The sequence below is a fragment of the Ovis canadensis genome, chromosome 1 (genome assembly GCF_042477335.2).
Source record: "Ovis canadensis isolate MfBH-ARS-UI-01 breed Bighorn chromosome 1, ARS-UI_OviCan_v2, whole genome shotgun sequence".
In the NCBI taxonomy this organism is placed as follows: Eukaryota; Metazoa; Chordata; class Mammalia; order Artiodactyla; family Bovidae; genus Ovis; species Ovis canadensis.
Genome location: NC_091245.1, coordinates 213,144,223 through 213,165,461, shown reverse-complemented (window position 1 = coordinate 213,165,461; position 21,239 = coordinate 213,144,223). Strand labels below are relative to the sequence as shown.

General features: G+C 37.0%; 1 protein-coding gene across 4 annotated transcripts in view; it reads right to left on the bottom strand.

Moving 5' to 3' along the window:
• TBL1XR1 (TBL1X/Y related 1) overlaps positions 1 to 21,239 on the bottom strand; it is a 176,771-nt gene that overhangs the window by 28,912 nt on the left and 126,620 nt on the right. For 3 of the 4 annotated variants that reach the window (XM_069559600.1, XM_069559618.1, XM_069559609.1), the window contains 2 exons: positions 10,145 to 10,247; positions 1,114 to 1,259 (listed from right to left, as the gene is read on the bottom strand). In XM_069559600.1, the coding sequence (XP_069415701.1) occupies positions 1,114 to 1,259; positions 10,145 to 10,202 (204 nt within the window). In that variant the 5' untranslated portion in view covers positions 10,203 to 10,247. The remainder of the gene's footprint in view (positions 1 to 1,113; positions 1,260 to 10,144; positions 10,248 to 21,239) is intronic. The other variant, XM_069559627.1, reaches the window with a different exon arrangement.

The window sequence follows — 21,239 nt, the reverse complement described above, 5'->3', positions numbered from 1 at the left end:
AGAGTATTTGAGGAGCTGGAGCAAGTATTTAAACTTAAAAAAAGATTAAAAGCAATATAGATATATTGTGGAGTACTATATTAAACCTAGAAAAATTTTTTTCAGAAAAAATGAGACTTCAACTCTGGCCACTGGGAGAAATTGTTTTATCATTCTCTCCAATAAGTATACTTTGGGAGGCAAAGTGCTAAAAGACAATAAGGACACATTTAATTTAGAATCAGTAGATTTTTCAGTATAGACATGAGGAAATTTAAAAAATAATCACTTTAGTACATTATAATTATAGTAATAAATACTGGTATAGAAACCATGGAGCTTTAGTTTTTAAATACCTGCAAAAGGAAAGGGGAATATGTTAATCTCTGAAATGAAAATAAGGTGAAAAGCTCCATATATCACAAATCCTGACCATGTATAACAATTTTCAGCTATGCCAGGGTGTGCAGAGTCTTTCTGTATATTTTGGGCTTTGCAGACCTAAGGTCTCTGTCACAACCACTCAATGCTGCCACTGTAGCACAAAAGCTAGATAATACGTAAATTAAGGAGTGTGACTATGCCCCAAGCAAACTTTACAGAAACAAGCAATAGGCAGACTCTGGCTCACAGGCCATAATTGATTGACACGAGTTAAACTACCTATATCATACAGACTGTAGACAGGTGCCTTCCAAAATCACTTACAACCAAATAACCTAAGATCTTCTAATTTCACAATCAATTATGGTCTCAGTATTCCACAGCACAATTTTCTTATTTTAAAGAGAATTATTTCTTCAGTTCAGTTCAGTTCAGTCACTCAGTCATGTCCAACTCTTTGCAACCCCATGAATCGCAGCACGCCAGGCCTCCCTGTCCATCACCATCACCATCTCCCACAGTTCTTACTGTTTACTTATTAAACCATGTAAAAAGCAATAAGATAGTAGTCCTTATAGTTGAGAGCCATCAGCCTTGCCTGTGCGCCCTGACACCACATTAGGAATAATGTCCTTCAGTTTTGTTTACCTGGTGAAGCTGAAGTCAGATAATGAATGAGCAAGCAAGATACCAGATATTTAAGGAAGCATTTAAGAGTTAGACTTAGTACTTGAACTAAATCTTCCTTACCTCATTAATACTAACTTCTGCCTCTACATACTGTAGACCTTTCTGGATGATAGAAATCAATGCAGCAGGCGGGACGAGGGCACCATTTATGTTAGACTGACTAATATGGCTTTCTATACCGAAGGTGAACGCTGAATGAGAAAATCCTGAAAGCAAAAGAAAAGGTACAACAATTTATTCTCCAAATGGCAATATGCAATGTAACCCAAAGGAAAGACTTCTGTAATCTTTCAAATCCACATTACACCCATCTGAAATCCCAGACTGTTAGCTAAGGTCAAATATGTTTTTAAACAAAAGAAGTATCAAAATCCAAACACATTAACCTTCATGTATTTTCCTCTTCACTTTAATTATATAACCGTAGCACATAATTTTCCGCAACAAATAGTATTAAACTTTAGAGTAGGGGAAAAGCCTTTTTAAGTCATGTGACTCAACTGCTTCACTCAAGATAAATTAAATGACATTTAATATTTCTGTAATATATTAAAATTTCTATATATAAATCATCATACATCTTGAAATTCTATATTTTGTAGGCTATTTTAAAAATCTACTTAGGAAATAAAAAGCAAACTAAAACGTAAGGAATGAAAACTGTAATTTAATAATGAAAAATAATTTTCATGCTTAACTTTGATTGTATATATGATTAAGTACTAAGAAAAAGTTACTAATTTTTTGCTACTTAGTAATAATCCATCTAAATGGAAGCTTTAGAAAAAGAACAGCTGACAAGCGAAAATCCAATTTGAATGTCCATCAACAACTCTTTGATTTTAATTTGAAATACTCAAACCAAAATATTCACATTACAAAAGTCTAATTTTAAATCAATTTAAGTCACTCTTACTTTTTATGAAAGTCAAGTCCAAATCCAAAAGTAAAATTCTAGTAAACTGACAGACCGAGGGTGGTTATTCTCTTTACCAACATATCCGTCAGAGCTTAACTAGTGTTAACTATCATTAATGTTAAATAATTCAATTAAATTATACATCTGTACAGAATGTTAAATAAGGTAAATGAACACGATCTGGGTCTTGGTTAAACTGATCTAACCCATGCAACGTGCTGTCGAGCCCGTCTATCCTTACATGTTTCGTGCTTAGCCCATGCTTTCTTGTTTTGTGCTTGCACTCTCAGACTCCTTGTGGCACTTATGAACCGTCTATCATAAAATACTGTGTGCTCTCAAAGAGCATGTGGCTAGAACCTATTTTAAATGGTTAACAGAGAGTCACAGTACACCTAAGCTGATTTCCCTTAGGGCTGTCCCTTCCTTACCTCTTTGGAATACCTAACCATTTCTGTAACTACCCATAGTGAGAAGTAAGAAGATGCTTGAATTTTGACTTCTTGATTTCACCCATAGACAAACAAGATCATTATTAAAAACATATTTATAATCTGCAACTTAATCTGAGCTCACAAGAAGGCACAAAAAACACAAATGAAAAAAGCACTGTTTTGCTCCGTCCTTATCAGGAAACCCAGAACTACTTGAGTATGAGCAGATCCCAGATCACCAGGATAGGAAACTGAGAAAAAAGACTAGGAAGGATTGGGGAGAAAGGTTATGAGATCATGGCAGTGAAATCCAGAAGCACTGACGCTGGAGACTTCTGTTCTCAATTTCATATCCCTCCCGAAATAAATTCTGCAGTAAGTCATAAACAGAAAGGGGGAAAAAAAGCTAAATAACCAAGTGGCTTGGAGTAGAAGACTTCAAGATAGACGATATCACTTACAGAGGGCCTGTATCATGCACACATATATAATCTTATTAACTTCTCATCTTTCTCAGCAGATGAGAAAACACAAAGAAAATAAAGATTTATTCAGGGACCATGGCCATAACCACTGCATTCCCCCCATCCTACTGAGCAGTTAGAATAGGGTCGAGGATAAAGCTAAGGCAGAGTGAGCTCCTGCATATCAACAAAAAATAAAAGACTGCATCATTATTCTTATTTCATTCCAAGGTATTAGAAAGTGTCATCAGTACCACATGAGACATTAAGACATTTTATTAATAAGCAAGATACTTTGATTTTTCAAAGCCTTCTAAACTGTAGCAAAGTCTATGACTTCTGTACTCCAATTTCTGAGTACAATTTAAATAATTATTAATTACATTTAGACTCTTTAATTAGATGACAAAGTTCAAGATTATGTCCAAGAATATCCTGAGCTGCACATAGAACAATGTCAATTTTTAACTGGAATGTTGCCTATGTTCTGAATTTTTTTTGTGAGACCAGGTGCTCTGTGCCATCCTAAGGTATTACATATGCACTTACAATCTTCTCAAACAGCAAGAAAACAACCCTAAAGTCATCTTTAATAGTGTTTCGGCATTTATCGTTAATATATATTTGCCCTAAAGGAGGTCCACACTTAAAATGCTCTTCTTAAACACATGCTGAATTGAACAATAACTTTTTAAAAACTTCTAGTTACAGCATTACAAAGCAGCTTAAAATTACGTTTGAAACTACTCTTCTTCCCGTCCCTAAAACAACTTCTTCCTTAGAAATTTTTCACCTTGCCATGCTACAGCGGAAGGTCCTCCTAACTTCCCTCAGCTCCTGGCATTCCACCATTCGCCAGACCCTATCAATTCTCCCGTTCCGGTCTCTGTCATCAGCTTTCCTTTTGTGCCCAAACCTGGACTGTAGTCCCCCAGCGTCCTTTACCTGGACCACTGCTGTCATCTTTCCTCTCTTCCCCAGTCAAGTACACTTGCAACACTATAGCTAGAAGACTACTCGTAAAACAAAAACTGATCATGCCACTCCTTACTTGAGTACCTTCAACAATCCTTCTGGCCTTCATAACCAAGGCCAAACTCTCTAAGTGTGACACCTAGGTACTTTTGCAATCTTCACCCTACTCATCTCTCCAGGCTTATCTCCCCATTTCTTCTCAATGCACGTTAAATACAACCAAGACCTAGAACATATGGTGCTATCTCATGCCTTTGGGCTTCACGTGTTCCCACGCACTTTTCACCTGTGTGAATGGAGGTGAAGTTCTTCCTTCTGCTGCTCCAGGGTTGACACTTCTCTTCTATAATAATCCTCTAATTTGTGGGTGTGTAGCATTCTACAGTTGTGTTTATGTGTATGATTAATACAACTGGGATGTCTGAAGATGGAGTTAATGTCTAGTCATCTTTCCATTTTAGGAAACTAGATGTCACCTAATTTTACTAGTGTTCAATAACCATTTGTTAAATCAGAATGCAATTCTACTATAATTTATCCTGGCACATCAGGAAATCTATAAATCCAGAGAAAACATATGGCTTAAATCTCCCTTGAAAAACTAAAACTTGAACCAGGGTTATGCCAAAATATATTTGCATTTATCTGTAAATATATATGCAGGCAATACTTTTTCAGGGACAGCTTTTGATCTACATAGTAAAAGGCAAAAGGCATCAACTTATAGTCTGTGAAATGCTTAAGTCTAGCCTGCTTGCCTAATATAGCATCCCTTCTTTCCAGGAGTAAAAGCAAAGCTGATATAAATAATACTTTGTATAAATACTCTACAATCAAGTATTCTACACATTCACTAGAGTGATTAAAATCTGGGAGATAGAAAAGGAAATCCAGAGAGGAGTTAAGGCTGAAAACCACAAAGTTCAGTATACAGTAATTCAAGTATATTCAGTGATCAGGACCGGCAGGGGTATGGGGCGGGGGGGGGTGGGGGGGGGTCGGGGGGTCTATGTGCAGTTACTTTTGAGGCCATGCACTGTTCCCATGTAAGAAATGAGGTCACAAGACAACAATTTTCTACATACAGCTTGTTTCAGGAGTGACCTCTCTTGGGATGACAGGGATGGTTTCCTCAAAGGGAAGTCAAGTCTTTCAAATCCTGTCAACTCTACTTTGCAAATGGAGGGTATACGAACATGAAAAGGGGCTCTGAACATGGTTATGGTGTAGGGTATCTGAACAGGGCTGGGGGGGGCAGTGGGAAGGGGGGAGGCAAAGCTTAACTACTAACACAACACAGTGCCCTATATGGAAGTAAAATCTGATTTACACAAGGTCCTTTTCTTAGCCTCAGGTCAGAAAAGCCCAGAAAATCATACCCCTGCTTCCATCACCACATACTCTCCTGACCCCAAATCTGTTTCCAATTCTATCCTATAGACCCAGAATTTTGTTTAGTACAAAAAGTTCCATACTTAAATGTGTGAAGGTTTTAGAAAAGGTAAAAAGAAGTAGAGAAAAAAATGCTACATGGGACCTTGCATGTTGAAAAGTTAGATAGACCTAACACTTATTTAAAAAAATTTAAAAAGGAAAGGAAGGAGTGAAGGAAAAAAATTACACCACCAAAACCCGAATACAACTGTTAACATATTTTATTTCCTTTTGTCCAGCACAATACACTGGCTATGCAGTTTTGTGCCCTAATCTTGTCCTATATATATATATATATATATATATATATATATATATATATGTATCTGAATATTTTATATGAGTTGTATTTTCTGAAATAATTTTATTATAATATTCATCCAATAAATGTACCAGCTAGTAAATTATTCACCCCATGGCTGGACATTTGGATTTTCCAATGTTCACTATTTAAAAAGACTCTTACTTCAAATATCTATGTGTATAGGCTTTTGCCATGTATATATATGTTTTTTTCTTTAGGATGGAGTCCCTCAAAAGTTGAAGGGGACATCAGCACTTCAAAGGAAGTTCATGACTGCCAAACTGCCTTTCAAAAGAACTGTACAAGTTTATGAAGCCATCAGCAATTTATACATTTCCTTATATGCTTACAATGCTGGTTATTCCTAAAAAAACAAAAAGATTACTATTAAGATTGAACAAGTTCTCTGTTTGGCAACCATTAAAGGACCTTTGTTTTTTAACAAGTATGTCAGTCAGAATGTGTAACAGGAATTTCCTCTATCAGCAAAAAAAAAAATAGTCATTCAGTTTACAAAAAGAGGAGAAAAAGTGATTTGGATAAAAGTATAATTATCAGAATTTATGACAACTGCTTGCTATTTATTGTTCATTAGTCATGTGTACAACAACTGTATGTATCAAATTAATGCCACTGCATATTTTATTATAAAACAAAACTATGTACCTGTTTGCAGTTTTGAGCTGACCATGTACTCACAAAAACTGAAAGAAAAGACTCATGGTGGAAATATCAGATGCTGACCTCTCCTCTCCATTTCTTCATGGTGAAAGGCACATTACTGATAGCCATTTAATCTAAACTCCTTCCAGCCTGCTGTTAAAATCTGTTTATAAACGATACCAGCGGAGGATATGTAAGAAGCAATGTTTATCTAGCCCAGGTACCTTTATCTGAGTCAAGAGAAACTACACTATCATTTAACTGTTGATACTCTACTGGCCATTGGAGAGGTTAATACAAAAACCAATAAATGAAAAAGACAAACGAATGGGCTGTTGGGTATTACAGGTCAGAACCATAAAGTTATACACAAACATTCTGGCTACTTTGTGCCCACTATGATCATTATGATCATGTTTAGATTTCCAAATTAAGTGTATGTTTGATGTGTGACCTTATAAACAAATATAACATTTTAAGTAAGCATCATGTAAGAAGTGGTGTGGTGCAAGGCCTCTTTCCTGGGAGAAGCAACATCCTTTTGAAAAGAGTAGGAAAGTGAAGTGAGGTGCAGGAGAGACAAGAAGATCTTTCATGAAGTGAATGCTTTAAGCCTACATATATCATCACCTCATAAATGGAGACTACGTGGCAAGATGAATCTCAGTTCTAAAAACATGAGGATTTTTAAAAATAACAGTATTCAGAATCATGATCTAGAAAATTATTCAGTAACAAGGACATGTTGTTTCTGCATTTTCCAGTTAGTTTTCAATCATCAAATGCAACTGTTTCCCAGTGTTCAACACAGGTTCATCCATGAGCTCCTACACATGTAATAGATGACAAAAAATCTAGAACCAAGAATTCTCCCCTAAACCAAATTCACAATTTAAGCAAAATTTCATCTTACACGAAGCAACAAGAAAAATGGGTGCCACGAAGTTCACAAATAATTGCCTGGAACAATTTCCTTAGGAAAAAATAAACAACTACAGGAGAGCCACGTGACACAAAGGGGGAAGGAGTGAGGGGAGGGGGAGAAAATTTAAAAGATCCAAACCAGTTTAGCTCCTCTAAAATTAACCCTGCATCAGTTTCTCTTGTATACAACCAACTATAATATTAGTATTTATTCTACCTATCATTGCTAAATATAAGTTATTAGGGTGATCAAGTTATTAATGCCCTTGGGTAAATGCTAATTAAAGGGAACACAATGAATCAAATCCATTAATTGTAGCACTACATGTCAAATCCCAAAAGAAAAAAAACAAAACAAATTTTATTCCCTAGGAAATATTTGTTAAATATGAACAGTCTAGTTCATAACAGTGCAAAATGATAATGATCAAAGTAATATGCTCACAGTGAATTTTCCAGAGATATAAATGAGAAAGATAAAAGGTTCCAGCACAATAAAACCATACTACAATAAATTTTTCTCTTAATTAGTTTTAACAAATAGGGAAGGATGGCTTATTTCAGACAGAAGTTTATAAAACATTCGAGGCTGAACACCATGCAGTAGTTCCTTTTCAGCAAGTATTACTAACAAATTTTATAAATGAGAAAATGGGAGCTCTGAGAAGTTATGCAACTGGGGGTAGGGGGGGACTTATACAGGTAACATTTTCTAGTATTCATAATAGTCGTAATAAATTTACCACATAGTATATGGAGTATTTAAGATTAAAACAAGTTAAGTGATTTTATTCCCTCAGGAGATGGATCCCAAGATACTGTGAATATACAACACCTTCTTGTCAAGTTCTAATTATCCCACAACTAGTACAGATCCATCATTAATTGCGCCTAAGAACCACTTGGAACATCTGTAAAATGCAAATTCTGGGGCCCACGCCTAGCTCTCTAAGTGACTGTGATGCAGGTGGTCAAAGGATCAAACTTCAGAATGCTGGTTATAGGTGGTTCTTAAATTTATTGCAAGCTGTCTTCCTAGAAAAACTGCTGTTAAGTCAAAATGTCATCAGTGTAGTCTGATTTTCCCCTATAAATTCATAATGTAAATAGGAAGTTGCCAATTTTATAAAGGGACCGGTGTTCACATTTTAGACATGTGGCTTAACACCACACTTCATCACCAGTACACCGTATATAGTTTTGTAAAGAATACACAAAGCACAACTAAGAACACAGTTAACAATTACACAGGATTTAATACGATAAATATTAGTCTACCATACAAGGTATTTAAAAAAATATCATTCTTGCTTTATGTTTACTGCAACATAAAATACCTTAAAACATAAAATTTAGAAGCATTTTTTTCTGAGAACATAAGCAATTTGAAGACTTTTGATAAAATCACTGGACACTTTCATAAATTAACCCAGATTATTATTTTACCAGCCCTTTTACTTGCTATATTTTCCTGCAGTGATATAAAACATCATCTGTATTTCTCATCCACCGATCCTTCACACTATTTTTCACTTTAGTGTCTAATGCCTCAAAGCTCTGACTTAACTGGTGGTTGAATTCAAAGGCAGAAAAACCAGAGTTTGTTCTGCCCCAATAACTTCTTTCTGCTATTGTCTAAAGTACTATATAACAATATCCAAATGTGAGTGAATGTGCTACAGTCCATGGGTCACTACCTTTTCCGCTTTATTAATAATCATTATATCTTATGCAAAATATTCTACAGATTTTCTCTTTGGATCTGCCAGTTTATTAACTGAAAACAAAACAAAACAAGATCTATCAGTTTCAAAGCTTCATAACAAGTTATCCTGCATTCTTGGTTACTTTATTTTCTTCTTTTTCCCTCCCGGCCCTTGTTGGATATAATTTTCTCAGCTGTTCCAAGCCAGAGAGGAATAGTGATGTTGCCTGGGAATAGAATATTCCCACCCAAGAGAAAAGCTCAGAACTGGAGTGCAGCTGGGAGTATCTCAATAAGAAGATGATCTAAAATCTAAGGCCTTGTCTAAATTATCTGCCTAAGAAAGGACAACTAACAAAGCCCTGGAAAGAATAACTGGAGTTTCAAATCAAAATTGAAGGCTCAATATCCTATCTATTCCTTTCACCCCTCCCCGAAAAGTGGCTACCAAAATTATTTTTTTATACCAAACTTTATCTTAACTAACATCCCAATAACTAAGTTATAATTCCTAAAATTCACACGCAGACATTTTCAATCACCAAATAATTCAATCTCATGTTGACAATCTAACTTTCCATTGCAGTCAATCATTTCCACCATCTTATGTTCCATCCAACCTGTTTTCCCCTCTTCTAGTTTTTACTTTTTCCCCTTAATCCAGCCTACATTTTCCCTTGTAATATTCCTTCTTTTTTAGGATAACACCTCAATCTGTCTAGAAAACTTGGGAGATCACTGAATAACTTAATATTTATAACAAATATCTTTCAATGATTTATATTTACTAATCAGCTCCCGATGAATTACATTAAGATTCAGGTCAAAGATACACTTAATCAACTGGGATGAGACAAAAGCATTATGAAAAAGCAAATTTAGCTTTTGAAATGCTTATTGCAACTAGGACCAGTAACATTAAGCTGAGAACTATGAATATACATTATCAAACTGATGATATCTGAGAATTCATATGTTCCTACCAACCATTTGCAGTAATCTCACTTCATTATGAACTATAAAAATGATCTTTGAACAGTGAAAGCCAAACCACTTGTTACAAATATTTGCCTGAGATGATTCTAACATATTTGAAAGAGTCAGAGAGTTAAACCATGCAGTAACACATAGCTTTAAAATGGCAGTCCAGACATTAAGGAAACATACAAAGTTCAACAGTTTGGACTGGTACAAATTTCAAATGCATAAAAGGTTATTTTGAAGATATTAAAATAATTTGAGGCCTATTTACTTTATGAATGTACTCACCTGACTCTTGCAAGTATCTATATACCAAGAAGTTGACCTCATCACTGCTTATACTCATCTTTATTCCCACTTAAACCATGAGGTCACAACACAGGATATAACCCTAAAAATAAAACAAAGTTAATTAAGTATTTTCTCAATAAAATATTTTTAAACAAAATGTAAACAATGTTGTAAAAACCATTTGATTTTATTAAATAATGTAAAATGAAGATTTGATATTGCCTAATAATAAATCCTAACAAATAAAGATACTTCCAATAGTTAGTAGTAGATTATACAACCAAAACACAGCTGAGTCTCTTTTTCTGCAACATATTGGTAAAAAGGATTAAAATTTTACAAAAGGGCCTCCAGTATCATATTTTAATAATTATATTAAATAGCATAAAAAGTTGTTCCTCTTTTCTCCTTAAATGTAAAAAAGAGTTTAAGGATCAGAAAATTATTTATATAGGAAAAGACTGACTTCAGACTACAGGAACAGGGACCAGCCATCCATGCTGGTTTTGTTTACAAAATTTACTAGGATTTGAAGTCTCTATTTTCTCAACATCTAATCTGCAATGTTCAAGTTTCAAAAAGCTCTAGGTATGCATAAGGCAGAGAGGTTGGAGTACAGTTCTGAAAACTCAAATGATATTCTCAGAAGGAGGGAAAGAAGGAAACTGACATATAGCTTAAATATATCCTGATTATACACAGCTGTTCTCATGTCACAGAAAGGATTTAAAGAAAACTCTCCTGCTCGGTGCCCAACAGTCAAGGCGTTAGGCTTTGCCAGTCATATAGTCACAACTACTCATCCACAGTTGCAGTGCAAGAGCGGCGACGGCGCACAAATGACTGATGGTGGCCAGGTTCCAATAAGACAACTTATCAACACTGACATTTGAACTGCATATGATACTCTTGTGCCATAAAATATTTTTCTTTTGATTTCTTCTTCAGCACTCAAAAAATTAAAACCTTGTCTTAGTTTGTGGTCCTTATAAAAAGTCAATGGGCTGGACATGGCCCACAGACCAGCTTCTCCATTCCTTGTTTAAAAAAGGATACGCTGACATCTATTCAGTATAAAAAAGAAAGAAAGTGAAGTCACTCAGTTGTGTCCGACTCCTTGGGACCCCATGGACTGTAGCCTACCAGGCTCCTCCCTCAGTCCATGGAATTTTCCAGGCAAGAATACTGGAGTGGGGTGCCATTTCCTTCTCCAGGGGATCTTCCCAACCCAGGGATTGGACCCGGGTCTCTGGCATTGCAGGCAGACGCTTTGTCTGAGCCACCAGGGAAGCCCATTCTGTATAAAGGGGTATCTATCCCCGGGCCTGTGCTGAGTGTCCTGCCACATCATGGATCTCTTATAATGCAGGGCAACAATATATTTAAACCTCTCAAGATTAACAAGGACTGAGCAGGCTTCTATACAATAGGAACTGCTACTGCTGTAGATCTGGAAAGCCTGGTGACTGAACACTCACCAAGCTTATCTCAGAAACAAAGGAAGACAAACAAGGGGGTGGTAACAATTCCCCCAGTGAACACACACACAGGAAGCCCTAACCAAATTCAGTGGTCTGGGAATACATCTCAGAGGAAGTGTCTTCAGTGTTGAGACCTCAAGGACAGACAGGAGAGTGAGAACACGAATATCTGGGGAGGAAGGAAAAGAACTGAAGCAATTCAGTGAGCAGTTAACAGTCACTGGAAGGTCTGCGTGAAGAAAAAGAAACAGAATGATGTGAGGCTTGAGAGGAGCCTTGAAGGAGTCACAAGAAAACAGGGAAGAAAATGCAGGAAACGCAGGGAAGTGGTATGATTTACATTTTAAAAGACCATCCTGAATTCTAATATGAAAACTAGAAGGAAACTGGGCTGAGAAAAGGGGCCAAGTTAGGAAGGTGCTGCAGTCACCTAAGAGAAGAAGCCTGAAACTGGACTGAGGCCCTGGAGCTGAGAAGCGTCCCTAGGACACCAGGATTCCAGAGACACTCAGGAAGTAGCAGACTCAGGGTGGGTGACTTGACACAGAGCTCAGGAAAGGAGAAGAATCAAAGGTGTCTTTTAGGACATTTACTGAAAGGAGAAGCCATGGGAGAAAAGTAAATACCATCCTCGTGTGAAGAAGAAGGCACCTCTTCCCATTTAATTTCAAATAGTGCAGTTGAATGTGATAATCTATACACACCACACTGAACAGAATGATACAGGTGAACTCCTCTGATGACTGGCTCAGGACACCTCATCCAGAGGCCCCTGTGGCACACAGGAGGATCTGAGCTCTGGAGGAGACCCTGCTCAACTCTACCCTGACCCACAGGAGTGCTAACAATGGGCTTGGCACACACAGTAGGTATAACGCAAGAGTCAATTCTGAAAGCCTGGTGATTGAATGATTTAAAAAATAAAACCACCACACCCATTATATGATTACATATAACACCCATTATATGGCAGGCATTAAGTCACAACTTGGCCAACCATGGATATCTGTCAGGGAAACACTGAGTCACTATTGATGAAGAGGATCTCCCAAAATGAGTTCAGTCAGGTGGAATCCTAGTGAAACAACTAATGAAGAAAATAAGAGTATTCTTTTCCTCTAAAATATCATTCAGTCTAATATTCAAACAATGAATAATGGAACTGAAGTACCTAAGATGTACACATTTCTTAAAATGCCTGACTCTGATAAAAGGTCACCAAAATGTCTCAAATTGAAGCAATTACCAGTAGTGCTTCTGTATCATTTAATGTATCTTGGGGCAAAGAAAAACACAAGTCAAAATGATATAAATTATTGTCTGTAAAAACTCTCATAATACATGTTAGTGGCATACTTTTTGTAAAGTCAACAAGAAATACCAAACATGAAGAGCAAGAGAGCTCTTGTCTGTTCAAATTGCTGTGAATAGGTTTATTATACTGATCATAGTACTATACTAGTTTCTGTAACCAAAAGTAAATTTTTTAAGAGAAAGGGGTAAACTTTTCAAATTTTAAAAGGGTTCCTCTAGCTTTAGTTCTACTTCAGCTAGCTCATACTTTCAGAGAGAAAGATCACTGTTTTCACTTATACCAAACATACCCCTAGCGCAGACAAGTGAAGTGAAGTGAAGTCGCTCAGTCATGTCCGACTCTGCAACCCCGTGGACAGAGTACCCTATACTAGGCTACTCCGTCCATGGGATTTTCTGGGCAAGAGTACAGCAGAAGGGGACGACAGAGGATGAGATGGCTGGATGGCATCAGTGACTCAATGGACAGGTTTGAGCAAGCTCCGGGAGTTGGTGAAGGGTGGGGAAGCCTGGAGTGCCGCAGTCCATGGGGTCGCAGAGTCAGACATGGCTGAGCGACTGAACAACAAAGAGCTAGGAACTGACACATGAAATGAAGCTGTCCCAAGCCATGCAGAATTGACAGTTTTTCAGTTAAGAGAAACATACAAACAAATGTGGCCTTAAAAAAAAATAGTGAGGTTAATAAAACTCTGTATTAAGTTTCAGTCATAGTGGCAATAAAACTACATAGGTTCTTTATTTAAAGACCTGAGTTTATCCTCTTATAAAGACACTCAATTCTAGAATAAGGTTCAGTATGAAATTAGTCTGTTTAAATTCTAATATCAAAAGGACACCTGAAAAGAACAGGAAATATTAGACGTTAAAAACAAACAAGACAACGTTAAGACGTTTCCTGATTGAAAGCTTCAGTTTTCACTTTCAAAATACCTAAAAAACCTGGATGCCAGAGAACAAAGCCTGGAGAAAATGCCACTACTTCAGCAGTGGACTCACTGCAGTTTACAGAACGGGTCCGTTTTGATTTGTTTGTTTACACTTCTATGATGTAGTCTTCACCTGCCCCAAGTGAAGACCAGATACACAGAGACTAGCCACAACCGATCTTCAGAAGGCACACAAAAAACCTTCCTGCCATACCTCTTCCACTGTGGTATCTTTCAGAACATCTATCTTTAAGCAAGGTCACAAGATAACAGTAAGACGCTCATCCAATCTACCCTGTACCAAACAGGCATGGGCCTTGATATCACGTCTGGCAGAGGTTACCACGTATAAAAGAAGTTCTGCCTCAAGGAGCTGAGAGACTATTAAACGAGACATCCAAAATAAGCACTTGCTAAAATCACAAAACACCTATTTGTATATTCTGCCTGATCATACTTATTCAGCCCTCAAAAGTAAATGACCTAGTTCTAAAAACATATATATTAAATATCTCTGTACTTTTTAACTCTCAGAAACAGCCTGTAAGATCATAAAAGCTTTTATTCAAACCCCCATCAGTTATGGGCAATGAAATTACTTAATTCAAACCCACAGCTATATTAAGGCAGCAAGAGTAAAACAAAAACTACAATCTTAACCAACATTTAGCTGAGTATCTATATGTAAAACTACACTAAATACTCTAATGTTTAGTATGAACTATTTTACTTTAAGGCTTCACAGACAAAAATCTAGCAAGTATTACAGAAACAGGACTGTTGATCTAAGTCAGGTATAATTGCTTCAACCGAATATACATGGTATTTTCAGCATCACAAAACTGAGTTCAGCATTCACACACTGGATAGCAACTGCTCCAAATATTTAACTGTCTCATTTGTTCTTCCACCTATCTGGTACCACATTTCTGCCTTTGGCCTCAAACAGAACAGACATGATACTCTTTTCTGATACCATATCTAGAGCATATTAGAGTCCAACTATGATCCTAAATCACACTATTTTAAATCTACAAGACTGAAAAAATAATGAAAGATATGGACAAAGAAAAAAAAATTAAAAGCTTTTCTGGAATGTCATACTTACAGCACATTATTTAGAGGTCTGAAAACTTCTTGCAGGCTCTAAATTCAAATGCACAATCAAAATGTCCTAATCTTAGAAAAATAATTTAGTTCAAAATGTAGTGGTAGAACTTTCTTGGAGGTCCAGTGGCTAAGACTCTGCATTCCTGATGCAGGGGATCAGTTTAATTCCTGGTTGGGGAACTAGATCACATATGCCACAACTAAAGATCCTGCAACAAAGATTGAGTGCCACAGCCAAACAAACAAATAAGAATAGATATTAGGAGAAAAAAATAAAAAACCAAAACGTACAGTGGTGGCATATTATCCCATGGCAGACACATTAGTTTCATTTTTGCTTTGCTCAACATTTAGATGATTTTAAATTATTCTAAGACTCCTATAACAGTATTTATGCTTCAAGTTGTTTCTTCGTCCATTTCTTTTGGTAGCTGTGCACTTAAGAATAGTCCTCAAGATTAGGAAAAGTCCCTAAAAGTAAATTACTGGACCAAAGGGAAAAGATAAATAGCTATTTTGATTCTTAATGAATACCAACAAATTAGATCCACTCAGAAGACTGAACCAATTCAAGATACCTCCAGCTGAAACATTAGTAAAATATTCAAGGTAACCAATTATAAACAACAGCAACAAAAACATGCCGGCCAGCCATACCGTTAGAAACACTTTAAAATAATCCTCAACATTATGGAGACTGTGACAAAACAGAAACTACACACAATATCTACAACTACTGCTCAGAGCTGTGTAACAGGAGAAAAAAGAGCAACAATATTAAAAGCTGCTGCAAGGACTCTGATGTTAAAATAACAAATAACTGTCACACAGTGTGACCTTGGACACCTTCAAGATACCCTTCCAAATAAATGTTAGTAACACAGAGAGGCCCAAGTGACTGATATGCTGGGAGTCCATCTAGCAGAAAGTAAGATTCAGGATTCTCTGGAACTCAGCAGCTGAGACATGGTGCGACTGTAATTAGCAAGATGAAAACTGTAGCTTGCCTCCTGTAGAATCCACAGCCACTGTCTAAGAAAAGACAACTCAGCAACTGCTTTCCATTTGGAGAATTATTCCATTCTCAGCCCTGTGGTTTAAATGGACAGACATCCTGATCCAAAGGAAGGTACTTAATTTGCTTAAGCCAACCAGCAAATCGTATCTTTGGTTTAGGGTTGACACCTCTCCTCCACAGACACACGCCATATCCCATGTGTCTCAACTCAATCACTCCCAGTAAGTGAAACACTAGTAGAAGATGTGTTGATTTCTATAAAGTCAACCTCCTTTCAGAGAGGAGTGTGCAGGCAACAAGGGCACAATGTGAAGCTTGGGATGAATGTGTATCACTGAGGTCAGAATAGAGATATCAGAGGCGGAGAAGGGGGGCAACGCAGAAACAAGAGAAACTGTGTCCTTGATGACATTAAATGTCTATCTTTCAATTAGATCAAGTACTATCTAAGTCAATTTACCACTGTATTTTGGTTAAAGAAGTAAAAAATGTATTTTATTGTCTAATCTAGAAGATTTGTCAGTTGCAACCAAAAGAGGGCAGACAACCAAGAAATGTTTTACAACAAGAAAGTGCCTGAAGTTAGTGATGGATTATATTTAGAGAAATAAGCGGAGGGTAGAGGAGTTGAGAGTGGAGGGAAGGTGGGTGTTTGAAATCCCTATTGTTTCCACATTGGAAAGAGGACAGACTTACCTTACAGAAATGGGCTGCCTAGAGAGCACAGCCCTCTGGGGAGTCCCACTTCGTATGTGTTAAACTAGAGGTAAAACAGAAGACATCCCAGCAGAAATGCTCCAGAATATAGTATTACAATTCGCTGTTCATGGAAAGTGGTACCTCTGGTTCTGCTCTCTTCATACAGGAAGGTCACATTCTCAGCTACTTATATTACTTTGGGGTGATAAACCAATCCAAACAAATGCTGACTACATGCATTTGTGGAGGTGAGGTAATGACAAGTGAAAAGTAAACGCAACAATGGCCATGCTAAAGCCTGTAGGGGTAAAACGCAGTAAAGCACTATTTTTCTGACATTTATTTTATTCACTCAGTTAAAGGAAAATGAGCACTTTCAATGTGTAAGGCACTATGACAGATGCTGGAGACATGGCTAAACAATGTAAACCATGGCCAGATCGTGCGACTTTACAAGTTGCTGGGAAGAAAAAGAACAATTCCAACTATAAATTTTAATATACAGATCTATGTATTTAGAAATGCCATTCAAATACTACACCTTCTTCAGAGAAGGAAAAAAAAGTATAGAATCAATAATGTAAAAGAATGTAATAACTATAAAAAGAAACCAAATTCTTAGCACCAGGAGGTTCTACGAAATTGCTAACTCCAAGGCATGACATATGTTGCCAAGGACCCATGGACACCACAGGGTATCACTACACAGCTTACACAGACCTTGATATCAGTGGCAGTCCTAAATAGTCAGCAACTGCAGTCACAAGGAAACGAATTGTAATATTTTGCTATATAAATAACAGCTTCTAAACTCATAAAGAATCATGCATCAAAACTTGTTGGGTATAAGTTCTCAATCTGTCTGTGGAGTAAAGTAACAGTTCATCCACTGCCACGCTGCCTCAATGGGTTATCACAGGAAACTGGCAAACTGTCTTATTAAAACCACGTGCATGCATGCATGCAAGGTCGCTGTAGTCGTGTCTAACTCTGCAACCCTATGGACTGCAGCCCACCAGGCTCCTCTGTCCACGGGGATTCTCCAGGCAAGAATACTGGAGTGGGTTGCCATGGCCTCTTCCAGGGGATCTTCCCAACCCAGGGATCCAACCTGCATCTCTTTGGTCTCCCGCTTTCACAGGTGGTTCTTTACCACTAGCACCACCTGGGAAGCCCATAGGAAACTGTCAAACTGTCTTGTTAAAACCATGACAAGCTGCAAAAAATACCAAACTATGACAACTAACAACACAAAGTGTGTGGAGGGGAAATGAAATAGAGTGAGGAGAGAAATTAAATTAGTTTACCGATTAGTGAAGTCATTGGTGCCTCTAGAATTTATGCTGAGGCCCAGCTTGCAGGATTTTAGAAAGTGACTTTATTTGAAGAGGGGGTCTTTAAAGAGGTGATTACATTAAAGTGAAGTCATTAGAGTGAATCTTTCATAATATGAATATAACCCAACACGACGAGGGTCCTTTTACGAGGAGGAAGAGACACCAGGAATGCATGTGCACAGAGGAAAGACCATGTGAAGAGGCAAGAAGGCAACCACCTGCAAGTCAAGGAGAGGCCTCGGGAGAAACCAAACCTGCCAGCACTTTCATCCTGGACTTTCATTCCAGAACTGTGAGGAAATAAACTTCTGTTGTTTTTATAAGCCACTCAGTCTGCAGCATTTTGTTATGGCGGCCCTGGCACACTGATACACACCCAACATCACAAATTCTGTAAAACTCTGATCATTCACTAGTGAAGTGAAGTCGCTCAGTCATGCTCAACTCTTTGCAACCCCATGGACTGTAGCCTATCAGGCTCCTCCATCCATGGGATTTTCCAGGCAAGAGTCCTGGAGTGGATTGCCATTTCCTTCTCCAGATCATTCACTGGAGACTTTTAAATTACTGATGTTCACGACTGCCAGGGTCTATCCTTTCAAAAATTTGCCTCTATTTTTAGGAATCTATCCTGTCCTGTAATTGCCAAAAACAGTTACACGTCCTGTAATTTGTCAAAGTTGATGACATTAACAGGATACATTAGCACTTCATAATCTTCTGCCCCGCAATACCCCTTTGTTCTCCCTACTCCCTAAGAAACACTCTCACAAACAGCACACACACATACACACACACAAAATGCATTACTCTTCATTTCCCACTTCTTTAAAAATAATTAAAATCCTACTAAGGTAATAACACATTTGTGTACATAAAATATGGTACAATGAAGAGGTGTACTTTAAGACTTAGCTCTGAAGTCTTTGACCAACAGCTTAAAATGTGTATAAACGTTTACGATGCTAAAGCTTAAAAGATTTCACAAAATTTTATTAGACTAAATGAAATCATATTTACAAAACTTACTCTTGAAAAACTGTAAAATGCAACAAATCAGGATTCAGAGAGAGATAATCTCAAGAAAAAACATTAAGCTCTAATTGCAATGTGTATCTAAGCTTACTTCAGCACTAACCAAACTTAAAATATAAAACCCTACACAATAAAACCAAATTATTTGGCTGATTTTCTAAATATTAATGACAAACGGCAGCACATGTTCTTTTTATAGAGCCTTAGCCCTGGACTACAACCATGGTTTATTTGCCCAACATTTTCAAGACGTCTTTTCATGTATGCCTATAATACTAAGTCCAAAGAGAAGCAAAGAATTTTCTTAAAACAAACATTCTACCACTCTTGACAGTAAGATAAATGCTAAATTTAAACTATATTTTTAAAGATACAATCTCATGAGATAATTTTTATTCACACTATTAAAAAAGAGAAAATATCCTTTTAAGCTAATTAGTTCTGTATCTCATTTTCATGTAAGCATCTTAAGGGTGTCTTTAATAATTTGAATATAATGTTCTAGTGAAAAGTTTATAGTATCTACTCCCAGCCCCCTCCCCAAGAGAAACAAATACAATTTTTAAAAAATAGGCAGACAAGATAGTTTTTGAAGGGAAATTAGCAGGTACTGGCATTGACTTTTACCTTCCAATTACAGCACATGAGCATCTTTCAGATAATTTTCCTAAGGATGTGCCTAGCAATATGTATGTTTTACAGAAACGCTAACTTTTTTTTCCCTAAACAAATCAAAGGTTTGTGGCAACCCTGCACTGTCAAATGATGGTTAATATTTATATTGAAAGTATTTTTTAAATTAAGGTTATGTTATTTTTAAGACATAATGCTCTTATTACAGACACTATTTTTATACTACTGTGTAAACATAACTTTTACATGCACTAGGAAACCAAAAAAATTTGTATGACTCCTTTTATTGTGATGGTCTGGAACCAAAACTGCAATATCTCTGAAGAATGTGTGTAACTATAGGCAATTTTTATGTTTTTTTTCCTTTCGGCTGTTCTTACTTTGTTTTGTTATATTTATGGTCAACAAAGTAGTGAATCTTAAGAATTTAAAGTATAACTTAGAAGGGATAAACTTGTAAACTACTTTTCTTGTCCTTGCCTTTTCCACTGGAATCCAGAGCTCTCATGAAAATTAAAAATAACATGAAAGAGAAGTCAAATCGCAGGTATCCTGTGTGATTTTAGACAATGTGACTCTTCTGGGCCTCTGTTCCTTCATAGAGAAAATGAGGGAAGTGAAGTGCATAGTCTCTTCCTGCTAACCCTCAATGATTTGAGTATTACAGTACAGAATATCACATAAAAATCCTGCAGGCTCACAGGACCCGAAGACATAGTGGTTTTTAATAAATCATTTTATAACAGGCTTATGAGTGCATTATGAGGTTTTAAAAACTGTTAGACCTCAGGTGGACATCTCCAGGAATCAGGAAAAGGGGAAGTAATGAGTCCACCTCATTACGAATGTTTGAGTACTTAACTACACATAGTGCTTATTAGGCAAATGGTAACCATCTTTTCATCAGAAACTGAGCCTTCTAATGTCTGTCAATTGTTTCAACTTGATCTATACCAGGAGTGTTTACAAACTCTGGCCTGTATGTAAATCCCAACCCATTACCCATTTTTTTCAGCTCACAATACCTTGTGGTTTTCACAAAACAAGGAACTGTTTGTACAGAATATTTGTAGTTGACTTGATGATAGGGAACACTAACTTTGAATCCCAATTAAGCAATTTTAAGAATCTCAGCACAGCTCTCCAGGCTGAGTAAACTAGCAACTAGCATGTATCATGTGATGAGTCAACTTTCATTTACTTGTGGACTTCAACTTTCCAAACATAAAAAAGTGGCTGTTCAATATGAATCAAGGATGGGCTCAATAAATATGTGTTAAATGACTGACTAAACATAGTCAAGGTACACTGACAGGCGGGTGAGGAAAGATAAGAAATTAAAACACTAAGTTAACAGAAAGTGAAAGTGAAATCACTCAGTCGTGTCTGACTCTTTGCAACCCCATGGACTGTAGCCTACCAGGCTCCTCTGTCCATGGGACTTTTCAGGCAAGAGTACTGGAGTGGGGTGCCACTGCCTTCTCCAGGAGATCTTCCCAACCCAGGAATCAAACCCAGGTCTCCCGCATTGTAGAC